This window comes from Syngnathus acus, chromosome 14 (genome assembly GCF_901709675.1).
Source record: "Syngnathus acus chromosome 14, fSynAcu1.2, whole genome shotgun sequence".
In the NCBI taxonomy this organism is placed as follows: Eukaryota; Metazoa; Chordata; class Actinopteri; order Syngnathiformes; family Syngnathidae; genus Syngnathus; species Syngnathus acus.
The window spans coordinates 7,767,894-7,788,596 of record NC_051099.1 but is presented as its reverse complement, the minus strand read 5'-3'; the positions used below and the strand labels follow the sequence as shown (position 1 = coordinate 7,788,596).

The 20,703-nt window shown below is 42.7% G+C and overlaps 3 protein-coding genes across 22 annotated transcripts in view; 1 reads left to right on the top strand and 2 right to left on the bottom strand.

The window, feature by feature from the left end:
- Positions 1–20,467, top strand: part of LOC119133451 (sorting nexin-19-like) — a 45,459-nt gene extending 24,992 nt beyond the window's left edge. For 4 of the 18 annotated variants that reach the window (XM_037269310.1, XM_037269309.1, XM_037269311.1 and 1 more), the window contains 12 exons: positions 13,240–13,381; positions 14,039–15,502; positions 15,582–15,720; positions 15,818–15,918; positions 16,016–16,135; positions 16,258–16,376; positions 16,477–16,567; positions 16,644–16,791; positions 17,034–17,157; positions 17,755–17,939; positions 18,024–18,111; positions 18,225–18,861. In XM_037269310.1, the coding sequence (XP_037125205.1) occupies positions 13,240–13,381; positions 14,039–15,502; positions 15,582–15,720; positions 15,818–15,918; positions 16,016–16,135; positions 16,258–16,376; positions 16,477–16,567; positions 16,644–16,791; positions 17,034–17,157; positions 17,755–17,939; positions 18,024–18,111; positions 18,225–18,339 (2,836 nt within the window). In that variant the 3' untranslated portion in view covers positions 18,340–18,861. Of the gene's footprint in view, positions 1–13,239; positions 13,382–14,038; positions 15,503–15,581; positions 15,721–15,817; positions 15,919–16,015; positions 16,136–16,257; positions 16,377–16,476; positions 16,568–16,643; positions 16,792–17,033; positions 17,940–18,023; positions 18,112–18,224; positions 18,862–20,052 lie in introns of those variants that run through there. The other 14 variants (XR_005100130.1, XR_005100135.1, XR_005100134.1 and 11 more) reach the window with 14 other exon arrangements.
- LOC119133453 (beta,beta-carotene 9',10'-oxygenase-like) lies at positions 3,822–7,525 on the bottom strand. 3 transcript variants are annotated; one of them, XM_037269323.1, is made up of 13 exons: positions 7,454–7,501; positions 7,280–7,375; positions 6,985–7,177; positions 6,705–6,916; positions 6,513–6,628; positions 6,314–6,416; positions 6,133–6,261; positions 5,908–6,068; positions 5,666–5,833; positions 5,418–5,555; positions 5,114–5,296; positions 4,873–4,983; positions 3,822–4,602 (listed from the first exon to the last, which is right to left on the bottom strand). In XM_037269323.1, exons 3-13 carry the CDS (start codon positions 7,116–7,118, stop codon positions 4,483–4,485), a joined length of 1,575 nt encoding a protein of 524 aa, XP_037125218.1. In that variant the 5' UTR covers positions 7,119–7,177; positions 7,280–7,375; positions 7,454–7,501; the 3' UTR covers positions 3,822–4,482. The 3 variants fall into 3 exon arrangements, with proteins under 3 accessions (XP_037125218.1, XP_037125215.1, XP_037125219.1); XM_037269320.1 differs by lacking the exon at positions 7,280–7,375 and having other exon boundaries at positions 7,453–7,525; XM_037269324.1 differs by lacking the exon at positions 7,454–7,501 and having other exon boundaries at positions 7,297–7,319.
- Positions 7,689–12,320, bottom strand: LOC119133454 (beta,beta-carotene 9',10'-oxygenase-like). Its single transcript, XM_037269325.1, has 12 exons — positions 12,206–12,320; positions 10,968–11,160; positions 10,691–10,902; positions 10,186–10,301; positions 9,974–10,076; positions 9,774–9,902; positions 9,546–9,706; positions 9,307–9,474; positions 8,946–9,083; positions 8,520–8,702; positions 8,328–8,438; positions 7,689–8,154 (listed from the first exon to the last, which is right to left on the bottom strand). Exons 1-12 carry the CDS (start codon positions 12,225–12,227, stop codon positions 8,038–8,040), a joined length of 1,653 nt encoding a protein of 550 aa, XP_037125220.1. The 5' UTR covers positions 12,228–12,320; the 3' UTR covers positions 7,689–8,037.
- Positions 20,468–20,703: the final 236 nt, after the last annotated feature.

The window sequence follows — 20,703 nt, the reverse complement described above, 5'->3', positions numbered from 1 at the left end:
TCACTCCGTATTCCTGCTGTAAAGAGAGAAAATCCACCACAATGACCGCCCTACTTAGCCCCGCCAACCTTAGTCCTTTCTTAATAAAGGTAAAGTATGATAATAGCCTCCAGGTTGCCATAGAAATGAGATGGGGCCCCTGTACGTGATTGTGGACCTGAAGGAAAACCCATTTACACCCCCAAGTGGGCCCTTTGCCTGCATCTTTTCACCCTTTTCTACTTACGAAGCAGTTCTGCGTTCGTCAGGGCTTGCGTCCACCTTCTCCTGTTTGATGAGGGAAGAAATTGTAAAAGACTCCGGTAGAATTTCAATCCTCGGTGTTTATTTGCACTGCACATGGCAGAAACACTGAGAGTGTGGTCAGTAGCTGAATCCTCAGAGACGCTCCGTGGCTGATCTGCTTTGAATGCCGACACATTGCTGAAGAGGATGAGGAGGGATTCAACTCTTAGTGGGCGACTATGCCTTGTTTTCAATTCAAATCCTCTCAACTTGGAGGTGTTTGATGTCATATGGCAACTCAGGATTTTTGGAGTGCGTCTGCCGAAATATTCCTCCACAGTCTTCTTTGTAGATCTTTCCGGAAACAGAAAAACACCCTTATCCAAATTGTTGTAAGAACAGAATTGAGTGTCCATTTTTCTATTGTGGCCTTTGCAGCCAACGTCTCTTTTGGCCAGAGTCCACGTGGCACCAAAAGGCCGGAGCATTCCTGATGTCTTTGGCTAATCTGTGGTGTCAGCTTGTGTTAACGCCGCACTGCCAAATTTGAGTGCTCGCAGCGCGGGCGAATATTAAAAAAAGTCACATTCCGGGAGGGCGGGTGTGCGAAACAAGGGTTGCGTAAGGTTGAACGGTGCTTGCGCGCTGAGCAGCTAGTACAGTAACGGTCCAATTGTCTGGACTGGAGGCGGGGCCCGAGCGCGCGGCACTCTTGAACGGACTTCAAAGCGAAAGGGAGCATTTTTTCCTCATCCTCATTGAAAGCAGCTAAATGAGCTTTGTGGGGGGGTGGTCCACTCCTGCTGCGAGACAATTGAGAAGCACGATGAGGGATGCCGAAAAAGGCCGGCAGGTCATATGCGTAGTTAATTATCTGTTCCTCAGCCTGCCATAGTTTCTGCATACCACCCTCGTTGACCTTGAACCAGTGGGAGCTAATGCTTAATTTGCAAGGTTTTGCAAGTACAAGGTCAAAGAGCCCAACATTTAATATGGTGCACTCCCTTATTTTGAAAAATATAATGTATAAAAATGTTTGATCATTGATGATATTTGATGATTGGTATATTACTGTAGTTGGGACTCACAGAGAGTAAAAAGTACAGCAATTTATGAACTCCTTGTGAGGCCATTTTGGGGACTGTAATATGTGCGCTGATCCCTGCGAGTCTCGGTGGGGCGACGCTAGGAATGTGATGGGGGTCAAGGGTCAGACAGTCACTTGAAGTACACTTCTGTAGCGTGGCAATAGGTGCCAAAAGAGCCGCTCTGAAATCAAACCCAAAATGTTTTTGCTGCTTTACAGTATCTCAAAGTCTGCTGCACTTTCTTTCCTTTTACATCTCGGCAAACGAGTACAAATAAAACCTGTTGACATTAATACGCTAAGTAAACACGCCCAGATTATACACAGTACATTTGTGCGTAAATTAAGATGAGATCATTCTTATTTTGGTGATGTTTTTATTTTGGTGATGTATTTACTTGGTGGTGTGCGGCAAGATTTGTCTCACAAACTATGTGTCTTGGCTCAATAAAACTGGCTTAAAGGCCAGCACAGCGTTCGTGCCAAGGTACTCCTTTTCCCTCCTGAGAGAGGCCCCACCATTCAAGCACTGTGAGGTCAACAAGTACAGATGATCACCCACAATGCCTCTGGACAAGGGAGGAGGGAGGGGGGGGTACCTTAAATATGCGGCTCTGTTCCTTTAAGATGTATTAGGAGCTGCCTGGAAGCAGAAGGAGGAGGGCGAGGAGGGAGCGGGCGACAGAAATTGTATCATCTCGCCGCGCTAAAACGTCGAAACTGCCGCTTCCCACCTTCTGCTGCAAAGCTATTAAGTTGCAATTATTCATCATATCAAATTAGGGGTGTCACTTTGTCCACCGCTTCGCTGCGGAGAAAAGGAGCGTTGTTGCTAGGAGAAGGAGAGAACCCGATCTTCTCTTATTGGCCGCCGGGCAGCGTAACACGGCCCAATGAGAGCAGTAGCCGTGCTACCCCCCCCTACAGACCTGATTAATATGTCAGACATGTTTTGTGGGTTAACGGGAATCCGACTGGGTTACTGGTGGCGTAGTGCTACTTTTCATTGACTACACTCATTGGTTATGACTTACTGGTGACCAGTCCGCGATGCAGTTGGCCTTCCAATCAGCTGGGACAGGCTCCCGCTCCCCTGATTGAGCAATATAGAAAATGGATGGATGATCGGAATTTGGTGAGGTACATGCTGAGGGTAGTGAGCATCACGCACAGTGTACAGTACTTGGAGGTCAGAGGGGCGCACGTTCACACACATGCACCGTAGTCTGGAGTAAGTGAAAACAGACCGAGTGCAAATAGGAAATGAGATTGGTCACATGTGCACCATTATCGGAAGAGAATGTGGAGCGCGGTGAAAAGCGTGTGTTTTCCTCATCAACTGAATTCATTTTAAGAGCAGTATAATTTAAACACAGTGTGCACGCTCGATGTGAAGCAGATTCAGTTATTCCTTTTTTAATCGTGAGGTCTTGACTTTTCATGTCATCTTGACTTTTCATGTCAACAGGGCAATTGCAATTTGTCAGATGATATAAAAACAATAAATTAATGTAAGAGTTCTGTGTGGGTTTTTATTCGTCAAAAGAAAAATCATTTCGTTTGTCTTGTACAAAAATGGTCTGTAACAAAATCTGTGTTAAATGTTAACTGTAATTTGGTTTGCTTTGAAACAATTGTTTCATGCTTCTATTTGTACTTTTGCAGAAGTGGTATAATAAAAATTGCACATGTGGTACAATGAAAATTAACCTCTATTTAAAACCGTTCCTTATGCTAAAGTTGTGTAGTATTTAAAAAAATGCAGAAAATAATCAAATGCACAATCCACTGCATGTTTTAAATGATTTAGATGAGTAGTCTGTAAAACGTTCTCTGTTTACAACTACAAATAGCAAAGTTCAATCCAGGATGAAAATCTTACCCTGAGGCTGAGAGGATCTCTCACAACGGAACATGATAATAATTGTTTAATGGAGCGTGATGTATTATGTTTTCAGGGGCCCCAAAAAGTCTCATTGCGCCCCTGCTGGGATTTTGCTTGAAATTAATTCAATCTGACATCGCTTTAACTAAAACATTCCACCAGCAGTTTTCAGTTGTTAAGAAGCAATTACCCAGTTCCATTCTTTTCTGATGCTTTTTCAAGTGAGTGGGCAACAGATTGTCATGTTATTAAAGAGTCACAGGTCTGAATGATCCCCCTTGCAACTGCTTCCTTTTCGTCTTAGATGCAACAGTAAGACGATCCACAAAGAACCACTCCTTATTTGCATGTTGACTATTTGTAGTCCCACTGACTAAATTACAATCCACTCAATATGCGCCAAATTTGTCTTATTCCCACCTGGATTTGAATTTTTCTCCCACTATTTTCTCACACAGCCTGGAAAGAGGACGAGTGTGGCTTCACATGCTGCCCTCTACCGGTCGTGTGTGGATTTACCACTTTAGTATACTGTAGGCTCGGCTCGGGTAGTATATTGTAGTCTTGCTGAGCAATGAAATAATTGCATTGCATTTTTTTCAGACAACAAATTCAACACACAAGAAGAGTGCAGTTTTTTTATTCAACCTCGATTAACATGACTAAGAATCTACACAGACAAAGAAAAACAAGTTTTGGCAAGCACATTTTTTAAATTGATTTCTTTTATTTCGTTTTCCCCATTTGTATATATGTGTCTGGCTTTAGGGGAAAAACAGCAATTAAGTTGATGAATTTTACAAAACAAATATCAACTTTTCACTTGCATATGAGGAAAGGCTTTGTGGCCTGCTTTTGGAACCATTTCAGCTGTTTGGTCAAGCAAAGGACTGTTTTTCTTGGATTCATCTCATTTGCTTGCGCAAGATTGAGCATAACTGAGCTTTAAATAAAACGGAATTGAAGAGTCGGCTGACCAACAACATTCCTCTCGTCTCCTTGAACTAATTCAAGCAAAGGTTGCCCGAGGTTAAGGAAAACATTTTAAAGGGAGATGAAGTTGGTGCCTGATTTCATTTAAAAGTCATAACGTCTAATCAGTTGTTGTGCATTAAGCACCATGAATCCCATTGGATATTGTGTATGATTTATCACGCATTCCATTATGCAGACATGTTCAAAATGAATATACCATTTTGGCTTTTGCCGCCATCCCAAGGGCTGTACAAAATCAATCAAATATGTTCCAAAGAAAAGCATAAAATTCATAGTATTCGTTTTATTTTCAAGATGCAGATGCTTTGAAGAGCCCATGTAGGCTATAGGCCATGTTGACAGGCACATTGGCTCTTCCCAATTCTTCTAACGTCTTGGCATTCAAAACCAGGAGGAATGTGCCTTTATCCTAAAGTTGGACAAGCAAACACAACCCAAAATGTAATTTATTTAACTCTAATTTCTGTGTCTCGAAAGCGCAGCATAGAGCGTCCCTATCTCCGAAATACACAGGTGTAGTCAGGGAATTTTTTTGGTGGTGTCTGCCGATTCTTCCTTGACAATCACATCTTATTTTTTCAATAAGTAGGACCTCCATGGACTCTCATTTTTACGTTTCTACCTTAGATTACACCACCTGCACGCTGAAAAGATATCCGTCCTTCTTAGAACATCTTACCTGTGAAGGCGAGAGAACCACAGAGAGGATGACACCGTCGTCCTCCTCTACGGCGTCTGGTGAGGGCACAAACACCGGCTCAGATGGGAAGCAGCCCTTCTGGTGCCACACCTGAGCTCACATGAGCATGAATATGATTGCAGAAAGGGATGTTCAGATAGGCAAACAGACAACATTTCAAAAGCATTTGAAAAAAAAAGATCATCTCAGCTCTGTTGTTGCATTGCATCACGGTAAACACCTTAAGCGTCTTGTCGTTGAGGTCCATCTTGAGAAGCGAGTCCCCCAAAATGTTTCTGGAGCCGCAACCGTAGAAATAGCGATAAGGCTTGGTGTTGTAGAGCTCGTAGTTGATGTTGGGGAACTCCAGGCCGCCGTACCGGTAGAGGTCATCGCCATGGAGATCCTCGTGTTGGCAGAATATCTGGTGGGGCAATTTTAACCTTTGGTAAATTAAGTTTGTTCCATTTTTGTTTGGATTAGATTGCAAGTAAAAGTTGCTCCGCTGACTCTTGCATCAGATTCAAGTGAAATTCCTTGCTTACCCTTGTGTTGCTCTTTTTGACACATGTTGCTGCACTGGAAGGACGAGTATTCAGGTTTTGGTCAATCGGCGTGTCATCGGTCACATGTAGGGGTAAAACAAAGCGGCGAGGAAAAGCTCTGCTTGAGCTTTTGTACGCCTGAATGGAAAAAAGGTTCTTAAATATTTCCTGTATAGATTGCGGGTTGACCAAAGAATGGATGATGATATAGCCAACGCAAGGGCAGGCAACACAAATAATAAGTTGACCTCATCTAGCGCTTCTCCCGACTTGCGTAAATTTTGAAGGGAGTAGATGTCGATGGCTTGGCCGTCATCGTAGCAACACAGGTCAATCATCAAGAGCCCGTTCTCTTCATAGGCGTTGATCTGATGGAAATTGAAGAAAGCTTTGGTGTAGTACTTCACCGGGCTGGCCTCGGAAGACAAAAACACATGATTAGATCTAAATCTCATGGAGTGAGTTCTCCTACCTGATGGCCACCTCTCACCTCGCCCGTACTCTTGTCGATGACGTGCATGATGGTTTCCAGTTTGGGGTCCCAGTGAATGGCCTGGCAGAACGCCTTGCCCTTCATCTTACATGTGGCTATCTTCATCATGTCAACTTTACTTGGTTGCTCAATGAACACCACGTAGTTCTTGGACATGGCTGAGGTGGAAAGAGCTGCTCAGATTAAAGCACCAGCAGTACCGGCCGCCATCTGCTGACTTACCAAAGCTGTGGTAGTAGGAGGGTTGGAGCCTATTAGTGGAGGGGATGGAACACAGGATTTGGGCACCTTGCAAGGTGTCTTCAGCATCGGTCTTCTCAGGAGGTACACGTATGATGTTGTACATGCAACCTGAAAAAAGAACATTTGTGACTTGTACCAACACCTTTTGCTGAGGCCTTACCTTTGCCTCCATAGGAATTGCCCATATTGAAGCAGGTGCCGTCAGGGTCGTAGTGAGGGTGCGCGGTGGTTCCATTCACAGCAACAAACGTGCTCCAGTCGACCTACAATGCAGAGCAGAGAATTGCATTTTCTCAATGGCTGGAACACGAGATGACATAGCAAATGTCAGTCAACAGGATGCTACGTCAGCAGTGTACCCGTTGGAGTGTTTCTAAGCTCTCTGGGTCCACTCTGTGCATGTAGTTGCTCTCTGTGCAGACGTAATAGTCTCCTTTGTATTTTGAAAAGTTGACATTGCCATTGTCTGTGGGCTCTGCAACAGACAAATACTCAGCACGTGAGTGTATTTCTATTACTGATGGAAATATTTATCGGACGGTAATACTCACTTAGGGTCTCAAAACGAGAGAAGAATCGCTGGAAGATGTTTTTGCAAGGGTCGGGCATTGAGGCGGTACCAAATTCAGACACCATGATTCGATCCCGCTCGCTATTCTTCTTGTAGGCGTCGCTGCGCAGGAACCGACTCCTGTACGTCACTTGGCCTTTCTCCATTTGGAACTTGTGCATCATTGCCATCCCGTCAAACCAGTGGTTGTAGCTGTCAGGGAGAAAATGCTTACAGTGCGAATTAGCACTTGAATTAAAAAACACTCTGGTTGAACTTACTGAATGTCTCCAAACTCAAATTTGCCCGGGCCGTTTCGGAGGAGGCTGCCATTGATCCAGTGGGGAATGGTCCCTTGTACCACAGCAGGGATTGGATCAGGGCTCTCCTCAACAGAACAGACCAGAGGAGCCATGCTCTCCAAACCCTTTGGTCGTATAGCCGTACCTTGCTTCACCCCCTTGTTGGCATCTTCTGCACACACAAATGGCTCGCTGATAACATTACGAAGGATGAAATACTGTCAAATCTATTCTCTCCACAAACATTGTATACATTTATAACCATCAAACCAACCAGATGTTTTTCTCTACCGTTGCTATTGTGCAATCAATGATTCTCAGTGTGACTGTCGCCTAGCACAAAACCGGTTTTGTTCCCTTCATTTATGACGACATGAGCAAAAGAGAAAAGTTTTTCCATGTCATATTAGTTAAAATGACAATATTTTTAGAATGGAATTTGCTTACCTGCATTATTCATTGTGGACATGTTAGCATTGTGCTCTCACCTGAAGTGACGAGTACTGCTGAGCACGCAGTGGCGTTTTTAAATAACATCTCCATTACGTAATCATTCCATCTTAGTAACATAGCGTGGAAATGAGGTCACGCAAAAAATGAACAGAAAATGATTGCAACTCGTTCAGTCACATCGCATACCATTCAGTTTTTCTTCGTTAAATGTAATTGAAATTAGAACAAGATGACTTTCATTTAATTTTATTCAGAATTGTATAGAAAAGATACACAAAGTATGGCAAATTATATTGTTTGAAAGCACATTTGTATAAGGAAGGCTGGTGGTGTATTTGAGGTGTAGTAGTTTTGCGCTCATACAAAAACCGTGTCACTAATAATCATTAAAAAAAATGAAAAAACTGGCACAATAAAAATTGTCTTCATTTGGTAACAGAGCAGTGTAGCTTTGTAAGGCATAAAGTGGCAAATCTGCCCACTACCCTCAATACAATACAAACATATATGTCATCGTACTTACTTAGTGTTTTTGGATTAATAATGTTATTATTGATGTCATTAATGTCACATATTCATTCAAACAGATGCGCTGAAGACACCGTGGAAGCCGTAGGGCATGTTGACAGCCACATTGGCTCTTCCCAACTCCTCAAAGGTCTTGGCATTCAAAACCAGAAGGAAGGTGCCTTTATCCTAATGTTGCCCAGGAAAACAAATATTGGTGGACCAGCAGAGAGACATTGTGCAAAGGTTTCTGAACACTTTAATTGAATGCATTCATTGAAATACTCATTGGAAGATTGACACCATAACTTTTCTTGAGACAATTAGCTAATAAATTGAAAAAATATTTCTCATTATGTTACCTGCGAGGGGGAGAGAACCACAGAGAGGATGACACCGTCGTCCTCCTCCACGGCCTCTGGTGAGGGCACAAATACCGGCTCCGATGGGAAGAGACCCTTCTGGTACCACACCTGAAAACGAATGAACAAAATCGGAGCAATGTAAAAATGTTGCAACTACAACATTATGTTGCATTGCATCATGGCAAACACCTTAAGCGTCTTGTGCTTGAGGTCCATCTTAAGAAGCGAATCTCCAAACATGTGTCTGAAGCCACATCCGTAGAAATAGCGATAAGGCTTGGTGTTGTAGCGCTCGTAGTTGATGTGGGGGAACTCCAGGCCGCCGTACTGCGAGAGGTCATCGCCATGGAGATCCTCGGGTTGGCAAAATACCTGATGACAAAGAGATGGATCAGTCTGGCATTGTCATGTGTGGACAAAAGATTCAGTGTGAGTTCAGGACTGAAAATCACTTTTTGTTCTGGCTCAATTGAATTCATTTTTTTTTTTTAAATTGCTGGGTCGAGCTGCATTTCTAACTCTTAAAGCAGATTTACTGCAAATCTTTCATACTGTAAATATTTCAAATAAGTCGAGGGGGAACAGTTGAGTCGCTTGGAATGAAGCCACACTTACCCTCGTGTTGCTCTTTTTGACACATGTTGCCGTACTGGAAGGACGAGTGTTCAGGTTTTGATCGGTCGGCGTGTCTTCTGTCACGTACATGGGTAAAACAAAGCGGCGAGGAAAACCTCTGCTCATCTTGTTGTACACCTGGATGAAAACAATTGCAAGTGTGCTCTTTTAAATCCAAATGACATCATAATTTTGTAGAGCAGTTATGTCATTTGTACACGATTGTTTCAAATAGGAACAAATCAGATGTGGAATATCGTCCCCAATTGGGAAATCTTTTGCTTTAATTTTCTATCAAAAAAATGTGTCAAGCATTAACAGGGAGAACAATGAGCAAATGTTTCCGTAACAGCGAGCTGACCTCATCTAGCGCCTCTCCCGACTTGCGTAAATTCTGAAGGCAGTAGATGTCGAGGGCTTGGCCATCGTCTGAGCAACACAAGTCCAATATCAAGAAGCCGTCCTCTTCAAAGGCGTTGATCTGATGGAAGTTGGAGAAAGCTTTGGCAAAGTACTTCACTGGGCTGGCCTGAGGAGACGAGAAGGCATTAGACTTGAATCCAGTTGCATGATCCTTCAAGCCTGACTGTGACCTCTGACCTCGCCTGTGTGTTTATTAATAAGATGCAGGACGGTTTCCAGCTTGGGGTCCCAGTAAACAGCATCGCTGAAAGCCTTTCCCCTCATCTTACATGTGACGATCTTCATCAGGTCAATTTTAATTGGCTGCTCAATGAACACCACATAGTTCTTGGACATGGCTGGAGGGAAGAAAGGTGGTCAGAAGAAAGCACCAGCGGTATTGGCCGCCCGCATGTGCTCACTTACCAAAGCTGTGGTAGTAGGACGGTTGGGACTTGTTAGCAGGCGCGATGGAGCAGAGAATTTTGGCGCCTTGCAGGGTGTCTTGGGCGTTTGACTTCTCAGGAGGTACACGAATTATGTTGTACGTAGTTCCTGAACAATTTGCATTTTTCAGAGCATGGAGACACTTTTGGTTTTTAAGGGAAGACAGAATGCAAAGTTACCTTTGCCGCCATAGGAATTGCCCATGTTAAAGCAGGTGCCGTCAGGGTCGTAGTGAGGGTGGGCAGTGGCTCCATTCACAGCAACAAACTTACTCCAGTCGACCTACAAAACAGAGCAGCTATTATGATCCACATTTCAGGGTTTTTTTTTTTAGTCATTTATTTTGTTATGTAGAGGAAAGTTTTAAATAGACCGTGTTTTGTGTACGTACCTGTTGGAGTGTTTCGAGGTTCTCTGGGTTGACTTTGTGCATCAAGTTGGTCTCTGTGCTGACATAATAGTCTCCTTTGTATTTTATGAAGTTGACATTTCCATTGTCTGTGGGCTCTGCAACAGGCAAATACTCAGTGTGAGCATGTGGGAATCTGTACGTTCTGAAGGTCATGACTCCAAGACGTCTGTCAACAAATTCCCGGATTCCCGCACTGCAGTTCATTCTGTTTCATAACACAGTGTACTGTACACGATCAAACACAAAATGGTACCAATGTTTTAGGATGTTTCGCCACTGCATTATAACATAATTTTTGTTACATACCATACTTGCATGTTTCACAAGGGATGGATTCAGGATGACGACAATAATGGTACAAAACATGGACAAAAGTATTGGGACAGCTTGCTCTGAGCACATCTATACAGTGTACATTTTATGGTTTGCTTTGGCCTAAAAAAGAAGTATTATGGAGTGACAATAATACACCAGACATACTCACTTATCATTTCAAAACGAGAGAAGAATCTCTGGAAGATGTTTTTGCAAGGGTCAGGCATTGTGACGGTACCAAATTCAGACACCATGATTCGATCCCGCTCGCTATTCTTCTTGTAGGCGTCGCTGCGCAGGAACCGACTCGTGTACGTCACTTGGCCTTTCTCCATCTTGAACTTGTGCAGCATGGCCATCCCGTCAAACCAGTGGTTGTAGCTGTCGGGGAGGAAAGGCTTTAAGGTGCGGGCCCTTGAATTGAAAAACACTCTGGTTGAACTCACTGAGTGTCTCCAAACTCAAATTTGCCTGGGCCGTTTCGGAGCAGGCTGCCGTTGAGCCAGTCGGGAATGGTCCCTTGTACCTCAGCACGGATTGGATCAGGGCTCTCCTCGGCAGAGCAGACCAGAGGTGCGATGGTCTCCAAACCCTTCGGTCGTGCAGCGGTACATTCCTTCCCCTCCTTGTTGGCATCATCTGCATACACAAATGGCAGATAACAATAACAAATGTTAAGCAAAATCCAGAAGTTATTGGTTCATTATTTTTGTATGGTTTAGTGAAAAAATAATCAATGTAACTGTGGCAATACTTTCAATAATATTGTGGATGTGTAAAGTATGGAATAAGCATATATGGTAGTGATCCAAGTCACACTTCCAAAAGCTCTTTTATTTATATAGTCATGAATACATTCAGATCAGACAAATCAGATTTTTTTCTGTCTGTCAGCAAATATTCATGTCTTGACTAGTGGGTTGCATAATATCAACAGTAGAAAAGAAACCTGGATTGTTTGATGACAGTTATGTATTTAATATTTCGGGGAAGGAGGAGGGGGGGGCTTGACTCACATCGGCGAAGCACGCATGCTGCCTGCCTGGCTTTGCTCCATTAAGCCAACTCCCAAAGCAATTTTGTAAAAAAAGACATCTGATTTGAATTCAGCTTAATACTCTTTGCTCTTCTTGTTGTTCAAAAGGAACACTTTATCTATGTACGTATAAACATTTGAATTCCAGCAAAATGTTAGGTAGATTCAACATTTAAAGGCAACAAACTTTGATAACGTTTGCAATCCGAGTTTTGGAGCAAACAATTTGCTAGTTTTGTTGTGCTCATATTATTTCCATAAATGTCAATAATTTCTGTCTCTGAGTTGTTCCAGCCTAACTTCATAATAAGTATCAATTCACAGTGTACTCCATACAAGGTCTGTTTACAATTTACTCCCAAAATACTTTTTGTAATGACACCCTGTGCATGTTGACCCTGGGTCTAAATATGTATAGTAGAGTAACGACAAGGATTAGAATCATGTTCTAAATGTACGTTCTTCGCATTTTCATGACGAGCAGTCTCGCAAGTAGAAGCGCCTGAAACATGAGATGTTTTCTTCCATGATGGTCAGTGATGGGGGGGAAAGCACAGCAAGTCGGCCATCACAGTCATATCTTACCTCAGAAATAAAATGAGCAGTGCAGCGTTCTGATCTACATAAGACAAGCAAAAAGCATCTTACCTGAATGAATGACTGGGGCCATGTCCGTTGGCAAACAAAATCAAGTCCCTGAGGCAAAACAGCCAGACGCGAGTGCGGTGGTGCAGCAAGAGAACACTCTGCAGAACGGTTACATAACCCGATGATGCTTTTACGTAACCCATGGAGCCACAATAGTATCCATGGTTACTAACCATGGCGTCTAAATGAGGGACCACGAGCAGATACTTACTCTTCGCCTGCTATTGCATTTGTTTAGTCACATGGTGTCCTCTTAATTCTTGGTTTGGGAAGATTACTTGAAAAATGTATTCTCTGATAGTGATTTCGTTTGATTTTAAGCAACAAATTATTAAACTAATGTAGCTGGAGTGCTTTCAATTAGGTTTGGATTAGTCTAGTAGTACTAAACTGTGAACTCTGTAAAACAACTGAACATTTTAACGGGTGTAGACTTTTTTGCATCCCCTGTGTGATCAGGATACCACTTCTAATGTATCTTGGGAAATGGGAAAGAGGTAGCATTTAAATAAAATAATTATAAAAATAAAATAATTCTTTCTATAATTTTTGGGCAGGCAGCAGGTTATTCAATGTGGAAAATTTAGTCATTGTTTTTGTATACAATAGAAATGTATTCACTTAACAAATTAACTTGGAAAAAGAAATATGGAGAAAGGAATGCTTTTGCTTTAAATGTTTGGGCTGTTGAAAAGTATAACACTTGCTCTGCGCTCCTCATGTACCAACATGTTCTTCTCGTGGATCGCAGTTTAAATTTTGTTCACTAGAGCGCACTGTTGATTTAAGTGCAAGATAGAGGTCAACGTCAATCATCCTCTTATGGAACTTCGAGGACTTCACTAGATCGGTCATATTTGTCTGTCCACAAGAAAATAAACAGTATGGAAGGTATTTTTTAAAAATGAAGGGAAAACCCCAATTGAATTCAAATTCATACTCAAAAAATGGAGGTGGGGTAAATAATATTTTATATAGTTGTTTGTTTCACAGTCCTTAAAATCATTTGTCACGCTGTTTTTGTTTCTTTTTAGAATGAATATGACAAGAATTCCACTCTGGCAGATAAAGTGGACACCTAAACCAAGTTGCATGCTGATCCTCCTAATCTTAGTTGGAGGATTAAAGCACAAGGAGGCTTGCCTGAGGTCCAGCCATGAAGCTCTAACCATTCAGGTGACGTTTTATTTTGTTTCTATTTTTTTTTAAAGGTTTCCCAGTCATAAGAGATTGAAACCTGCTCACTGTTTTGTTAAAAGAGAAGACTGCAGTGCTTTTCTTTGCATTTGTATTTGGGGAGTGGTCGTGTTTTTGCTGTTTATGATTTGTTAATGCTGTGAGCAAATGAACTATTCATTTTTACAATTAATTACTAGATTTGAAGTTGGCATTGCAGATTACATTCCATTTAAAACCAAATCACCCTGGCACTAAAATACTGGATACATTTGCACAAGATAATGGAATCATGCTACCCAAATGCTTCATGTTAAGACTTGGTGCATAACCCAGAGTTCCAACTTATTGAGTCAGCATTGTCTTTGTGCAATATCAAAATTGATTTGGTGGTTTGAAATATTTAAGGGTGATCAATATGCAAAGAAAAAAAACTGAAATCAGAAAAGGGGCAAACATATGGCACATACGCTAAGGTAAACGTAATGTAATGTAAACATTACAGTAAAATGTAACATTGCAGTAAAATGTAATGTAATGTAGTGTAAGATGTTTTAAGCATCACTGTGTTACTCTACTGACCTGTACAGAAAGTCATTCATGAATCCTGCAGTTGATGTTTTGTAATAACTCATAAAATGTATATTTCCTCGGCAGGCTAGATCTCATCTGCTGGATAGAATGCCTTCATTTCCGAGTATGAATAAGTGGTCCTTGTCAGAGGTTCTGGGCCAACGGAGACGACTGTTGGGCCTTGGCGCTCTGCTCGCCTGGTTGGTCCTCTTCCATCTCCTGGTCAACGTTTGGCTCCTCTGCGTCTTCACCAGTCTGCTAGTTGTTTTGGGAGGCTGGCTTGGGTCACGCGCCATTCTGGATGCCAACAACCTTCTCCACTTGGAGCATTTCTTGCCCCTCGGCGGTGCAACTCCGCCTCAGTGTTCAGCTGAACAAGAGTGGAGGCTCAATCAGGAGATCCACAGCGCCGTCCACAAGGCGGTGCGGGATTTTGTATCTTCATGGTATCGCACCCTACTGCCAGAAGTGGAAGGCGAATTTGAGCGCGCAGTGCGTAATTCCATGCTGGAGTCGGTGATGGAGTTGAAGGAACGTGCCAGGCGGGTCGACAGAAAAGTACTAGTCCAACGACTTTTAGAGCTTTATGGCCGCCACCTGCAGAGCTACATGACAGCCAGACGCGTGCAGCTGGAGACGCGGAATGCCAAGATTAGCCTTTGGCAGCTCTACCAGGAAGTAGACAGCCCTCATCCAGCTGTGAGCAATGCGACCACTGAGCTGGGCTACGCCAGAGCTCTGGTGAACCTCGTCTTGCACGTGCTTGTCCCATACCCTCAGATGGAAACCAGAACGGGAGGGTACATGGTTACCGAACTCATCACCTGCAACGTATTTCTGCCGCTCATAAGTAGGCTTTCCGATCCCGACTGGCTCAACCAAACCATTGTGGATGTTTTCACCAGGTCACAAAAACCGCAAGACGGCGCCCTGTACCGGTGTGCCCTCAATGATTCGTGGATGACCTGCCTGTCGTCTTCGGATCGAGTAAGCGAGAGCAACTCTGAGCTGTTCAGACCTGTGAGTGAGGAGGACTCCTCTCAGTGCAGTATGCTGAGCCTCGAGACTTGTTCCACGAAAGCTGAGAATTGCCACGCCGGCCTGCTCGTGCCTTGCAAGATCAACTGCTGCTCCCATGCACCTGGCCACTACTCACCGCTCGCAGGCTCCAAGATGCTCTCACTGGATTCCCTGATGCAGTCCGACACGGAAGAAGACACAACCAGACGCTTGTGCGATTGCGGTCCTTCCCCCAACTTCTGCAACTCGATCAATTTAAAGGATGACGCCGATGATTTTGGCTGCTTGGCCCCGTTGAAGAATCTCGGGCCGAAGGTGGCGGTGCCTGTGGATTTGCCATGGCCTGCAGGTGTTGCTCAAGAAAAAAACCCCACCGGTCCTTCAAGCAGGCTTTGCCTTAGCCCCTTCAACTTCGAGGCTCCAAACAAACCATCGCCGGGCATCCAAAATGTGCAAATTGCGGGAACAGTCAGTGCGAGGGAGCAGCGTGGCACTGGAACACATCCTTATACTCTCTACACTATCACGGTAAAAATCCGGTCAGACAGTTTGTGACGATTGATTTCTATTTCTCCGGCACAACTTTTTGTCATTTCATCTTTGGCAGTTTGAGACAGCAACATGCCCGGAAAACAGTGACCTTTTGCAACCAGCGACCTGTCACTCGGTGAACCGCAGATACAGCGAGTTCCTCAACCTGCAGACGCGTTTAGAGGAGAACCCGGAAGTGAAGAAGTTTGTTAAGAGTGAGAATTGAGCAAAATATAACTTGATTTATTTCTCCCTTTTTGAATATCTTGCCACCATTTTGACACCACTTTTAACAACTGTCTGGTGTTACAGATGTTAAAGGTCCAAAGAAAATGTTTCCAGACCTCCCCTTTGGGAACACGGATGGCGAGAAGGTGGAAGCTCGTAAAGGTCAACTGGATACGTTCCTTAAGGTACACTCTAGCCCAAATTGGGTAAATTAGCTAAACTGGGTTATATTGGCTCAGATCCTTCAGTCATCTCTTCATTAAATTGAGTTTTGTTTTGTAGCAACTGAACAGCATACCAGAGACCGCGAGGACCGAGGACATGCAGGAATTCCTGTCTCTAAACTCAGGGGGTTGCACATATTTTGGAAAAAAGCCTTTTTCCAAGTCAAGAATTGATAAGGTGACAAGGAATTTGTGTACTCTGGACCGCAGTCTTGTGGTGTACAAATCAACTGCATCATACATCTTCGTTTATTTTTGAAATGGGATCCAACATTTTGTCTGTCGTGATTGCTGCTACAGATGATGGAAAACGCCTTGGACACTTTGAAGACTGCCTTTCCATACCCTGAAGCCATGAGTCCAACAGAGGACCTTGAGGGAGACTCTGATGGGAGAACACTGGACAGCAGGAAGTACAGGTGAGAGTTGGCTCCATAAAAAGAAAGGTCTACTTATATATCTCTTGTGAATCATTTTTGGGGGGGTTACAAATGTTTGCTTTTTTGTTCCCTGTATCAGGCGGCTCATGTTCCCAAGCAAAGTGTCTCCGTCCCTCAATATACCCGACTTACATCCGAAAGTGACGTACTGCTTTAGCGAAGGCAGCCCCGTAAGTTCTCATGTCGTTCATTAAATGCGTTTTTATTTGCAAACACATTTGTTCTCATTTCTCTGATTTGTTCAAGGTGCTTCACGGCATGTCCTTATCCAGATTGGAAAGTTTTGTCCTGGAGCAGGAAAGACTTTTATGCCAGCCGCAAAGCAAAGAGCAAGCCAAGCGCAGGGAGTCTTCGGGCACAGACAAGAAGACTTTAGGGAAATGTCAGAGTGCAGGTATGAGGTGCTTCCTCCCACCCACAAGTCAACTGCACTTGTTTTTATGAAATGTTTATTTTCCAGCACTCCATTCATATTGTTTCCACTGTTGTCTGAGGCAGTACAGTGTAATGCCACTTGAGGGCAGCAGAATCCCACATCTTGCATTTGCTTGTGTTAAAAAAAATACGAAAGTGTCGCTACATCTTGCACTGAATTTTAGTTAGTTTTTTTTTAAATTATTATTATTTTATTTTCAGACACAGCTGTGGCGGATGTTGCGCTGAACATCTTGTGTTTGTTGATGAAGGAACAGTGGAGTTGGCTGTGCACCGAGAACATCCAGAAGGCCATCAGACTTATCTTTGGCACTTTTATTGAGAGGTTGGACTGAAAGCTTCCATTGCTATTTAGATTTGTTCATCATTTTATCACGAATATAATCTTTCTTTGATTATGTACTCCCATAGCTAAGCATTATATTTTGACTCCATCAATGAACTGTAAAGGTATCACCACTAATGTTGACAATATATTTATATTTATATGATCATGTCTACATCATTTTTTCCTCACAGATGATCGTCAATTGGGCCTTTTCTACAGTAAGGAGAGATAACTGAGATGCTGCATGGCACAAAATCCAAGGCATTGTTATTCATTTTAAATGCAAGGTTAATGCCAAATTTTAAATTCAAATTTCAACAAAGGCATGTCTATGATTACCACTGGGCTTGTTTTACCACAATGTCTCTGGGAACCGCCTTTGTTTAGGCTCCAGTGTTCTGCTGTCATTAACATCACTGACTTGCTTAGTGCTCACTGAGCAGGTCACTAAGTAATTCAAGCTGCTGTTATGTTTTCAACTTGGTAAGCACGCTTGCATCACTTTGCACGCACGGCTTCGAGATGTCACACCTACGTTTGAAGCCGATATTCCCGCAAATTCTGACTCCTGTCTCCCACTGATTTTTGACCCAGATGGATGGACGTGGGCGTGGCCCACCTGACCAGCGCCCCCTGTTGGGTCATTTACCTCCAAGTTCTGCAGGAGGCCGTGTGGCCCGGTGGCACTTTGCCTGCCCAACCGCAGCCGGAACGCAGTGCCGCAGAGAGAGAGGAAACCAAGGAGCGATGCTTGGAATGTCTCCTGCAGCTACTTCCGGGTTTGCGAAGACACACTGAGTGAATGCTTGACGCGTTGACTTTGACCTACTCTGTCTGGTTTGTGTTGATTTTGGTGGCTACAGAGTTCATCACTGACATGTTAGGCAGTGACAAGTACAGACTGAGCTTGGAAACCATGCTGGAGTCTTTACAGGACCACCACATAAACAAGTGAGTCGTCAAGCATTTCATTGCTTTCTGTTTTGATGGTGGTGGGATTTGCTTTTTCCATCTACAGTTGAATATCTGCACGATTCAAATGTCCTAATCGTCTCTATCTGCAGGCATCTGGTTTACTGCATCTGCGACTTGCTGCTGGAATTTCTGATACCGGAATCAAGTGATGACTCCTTCCAGCGATCTCTTTTGCATAGTCTGTGCAAAGATACTCCCGCCTGACGGCCACATTTCACCACAGCTGGAAGTCCACGCTGACATGACGGATTCATACCAGGGCTGTGTGAGTTAAGGCCATGAAGGACTCACTAGATTCTTGGTCAGTATCCACAGATCGTAAGTTTTAGGTTGACAAACTCATTTTTGTGCTCAAATATATTGTGTATGTATTTTTTTTAAATATTGCTCAACGTGCACACGAGGTACAAATATGCAATGTCATGAAATCCAAAATAAGCATTGAAAATGTTGCATTTAAAAAAGGTAATGTTCAGTTTTTATTGACATTATAAAATTGGTTATAAAAGATAAATATGAATGCAAGAAATGTCAAAGTAATCAAGCATGGCGTAAAGTAGCATTATCACACATCAGAGTTAACAAAACATTTATATTATCCTATGCAGGCTAAATGCTATGCTATATTAGAGTGACGTATTTTTACTGAGCCACTGGAAGCAATATGTTTATTATAATCATTAGCAATGCTGAAAGCTGTTTTTAATGCCGTATCCCATCCCAAACATGTCACTGAGTGACAAAAGTTGTTTTCTTGATTTATTTGTTTTGTGCTGATGCATCCAATATCATCCACTTTTCCCTCTAAATGTTGAACAATAAGTTGTGGTCAGTGATTTATTCTTTTTACTGGGTTGAGGGCTGTGGTGCATTCAGTTATTCATTCCAATTTGAAGATAAATTTGCATTTTGAATTTAATGCAGTGTATTGTCATACAAATGAACCCATAATATTGTTTACAGCTGCTGAATGTTTTCAAGTGAATCTCTGTCATGTTGACCCGAGCATTCAAGTTAATGCGACCAGTATTACAAGAGCACGTGTGAAAAGACACCAAAAGTTGTAGAAGCCAAGAGTTCTTTTCATCAATAAAGTCAATGTCTGATCCAGGCAGCATTGTGATCTTCCCATGATTGTTTCAACATTTTCCCCCGACAACTCTTTGATGAAGTTTTAATACTATCAAAAATCAAAACTATTCTTTGGCACTCATGCGATCCAACATGAACCATGAGACAGTGTAATAATGTTCTTTTTATATTTGACCGGAATAGTTAATTAAGAAAAATGAGCTACGGAACCAACAGCGTACATAAAGTGTTTCCATACGGCAACATAAATCATTTCAAGTAGACCACATTATACGCCATTCGCCAAACATAAAGGAAGTGGAAATGTGTGCATTTTAGACTTTCCTGACGTGAGGGCAACCACAACGCTAAATCAGTGACAAAGTAGTTAGTTGGTTGTAAAATAAAAATTATCTTCTGACACCTTTGTAGATGGTATGTTTTCATAAAATGAACTTAGCGGCTTGGAAAAGTCTTTGAGTCTCTTAACTGTGCTTTTTGTACCTCCTGCATGAATATTATGATCGTGATGATTAGCAGTATTAGTATCAAGATCATATTCATAACTGCTAGTTGACGTCACAACTGTTCCACTGTTATGGACAGAAAATCCCACAGGCAGACTCCGAAACCATAAAGAACATCTTCCCAGGAAAATGGAAGCTTTTACGGAGGCCGAGGGGCTTTCCATAATGACCAGGTGTTCCAATACTATATTTTAAAAGTGTGATTACAAGCATATAGTATGAAGCAAAAAAAAACAAAAGGAAAAGGAGGAGATGTTGGGTGCTGCTCTTGAGTTGCATCTAAATCATCCTCTCTCTCTTTCTCTCGCTCTCTTTGCAGTACGATTGCATCAAGTCTTGGCTTTCCAACCGGGGATTTTCTCAAACATCATGTTTGCTGGAATTCACACAGCGTTTCAGCAAAATTGAACAAAAGAAAAACAAAAGAAAGAAAACATCAAGCCATGTTGCTGGTGATAAGAAACACATTGTATTCTGATGAGGTTTTGATGGCTTTACGTCGCAAACGTACCGACGACTTGTTTTTGCTTACTCGTCAGCCTTCCCGCTGCGAAATAAGAGAGGCGACAAAGGGGTGACGCGCCTCTACATTTCTGTACAAGTCTCAAATTGTTGAAATACTTTTGGTTCTGGTCAAAGTGAAACACATTGGGAAAGGCAGGGGTGTCAAAACTCATTTTTGTCACGGGCCGCATTGTACTAATAGTTTCCGTCGGGAGGGCCATTATGATTGTCAACGCGTATGTTATATACAGTATAGGCTACACAACAAACTGAGAACTTTGAAATCAGATACTAGTAAAAATTGTTTTAAATATTTAAAAGAGATGCATGTTAATAAAAATTGCTAGCAATATCTGTGGTTTTTAAAAATGAAGACAATTTGCAATTTTAGTCTTGACACATGAAGTCAATGCACAATTTGTATTCGCGGGCCACATAAAATGATGTGGCGGGCCGTATCTGGCCC

What these genes read in the sequence shown, in the direction of transcription:
- LOC119133454 (XM_037269325.1), bottom strand. Translation starts at nt 12,227, where the DNA reads ATGGCCCCAGTCATTCATTCAG. An exon ending in ACCTCGAAACACTCCAACAG is followed by an intron (nt 10,077 to 10,185) that starts GTACGTACACAA and finishes TCTGTTTTGTAG; the next exon opens with GTCGACTGGAGTAAGTTTGT. An exon ending in TGGTTCTCTCCCCCTCGCAG is followed by an intron (nt 8,155 to 8,327) that starts GTAACATAATGA and finishes GGGCAACATTAG; the next exon opens with GATAAAGGCACCTTCCTTCT.
- LOC119133453 (XM_037269320.1), bottom strand. Translation starts at nt 7,474, where the DNA reads ATGTCCACAATGAATAATGCAG. An exon ending in TTTGAGTTTGGAGACATTCA is followed by an intron (nt 6,917 to 6,984) that starts GTAAGTTCAACC and finishes TCTCCCTGACAG; the next exon opens with CTACAACCACTGGTTTGACG. An exon ending in CGGGAGAAGCGCTAGATGAG is followed by an intron (nt 5,556 to 5,665) that starts GTCAACTTATTA and finishes TTTTCCATTCAG; the next exon opens with GCGTACAAAAGCTCAAGCAG.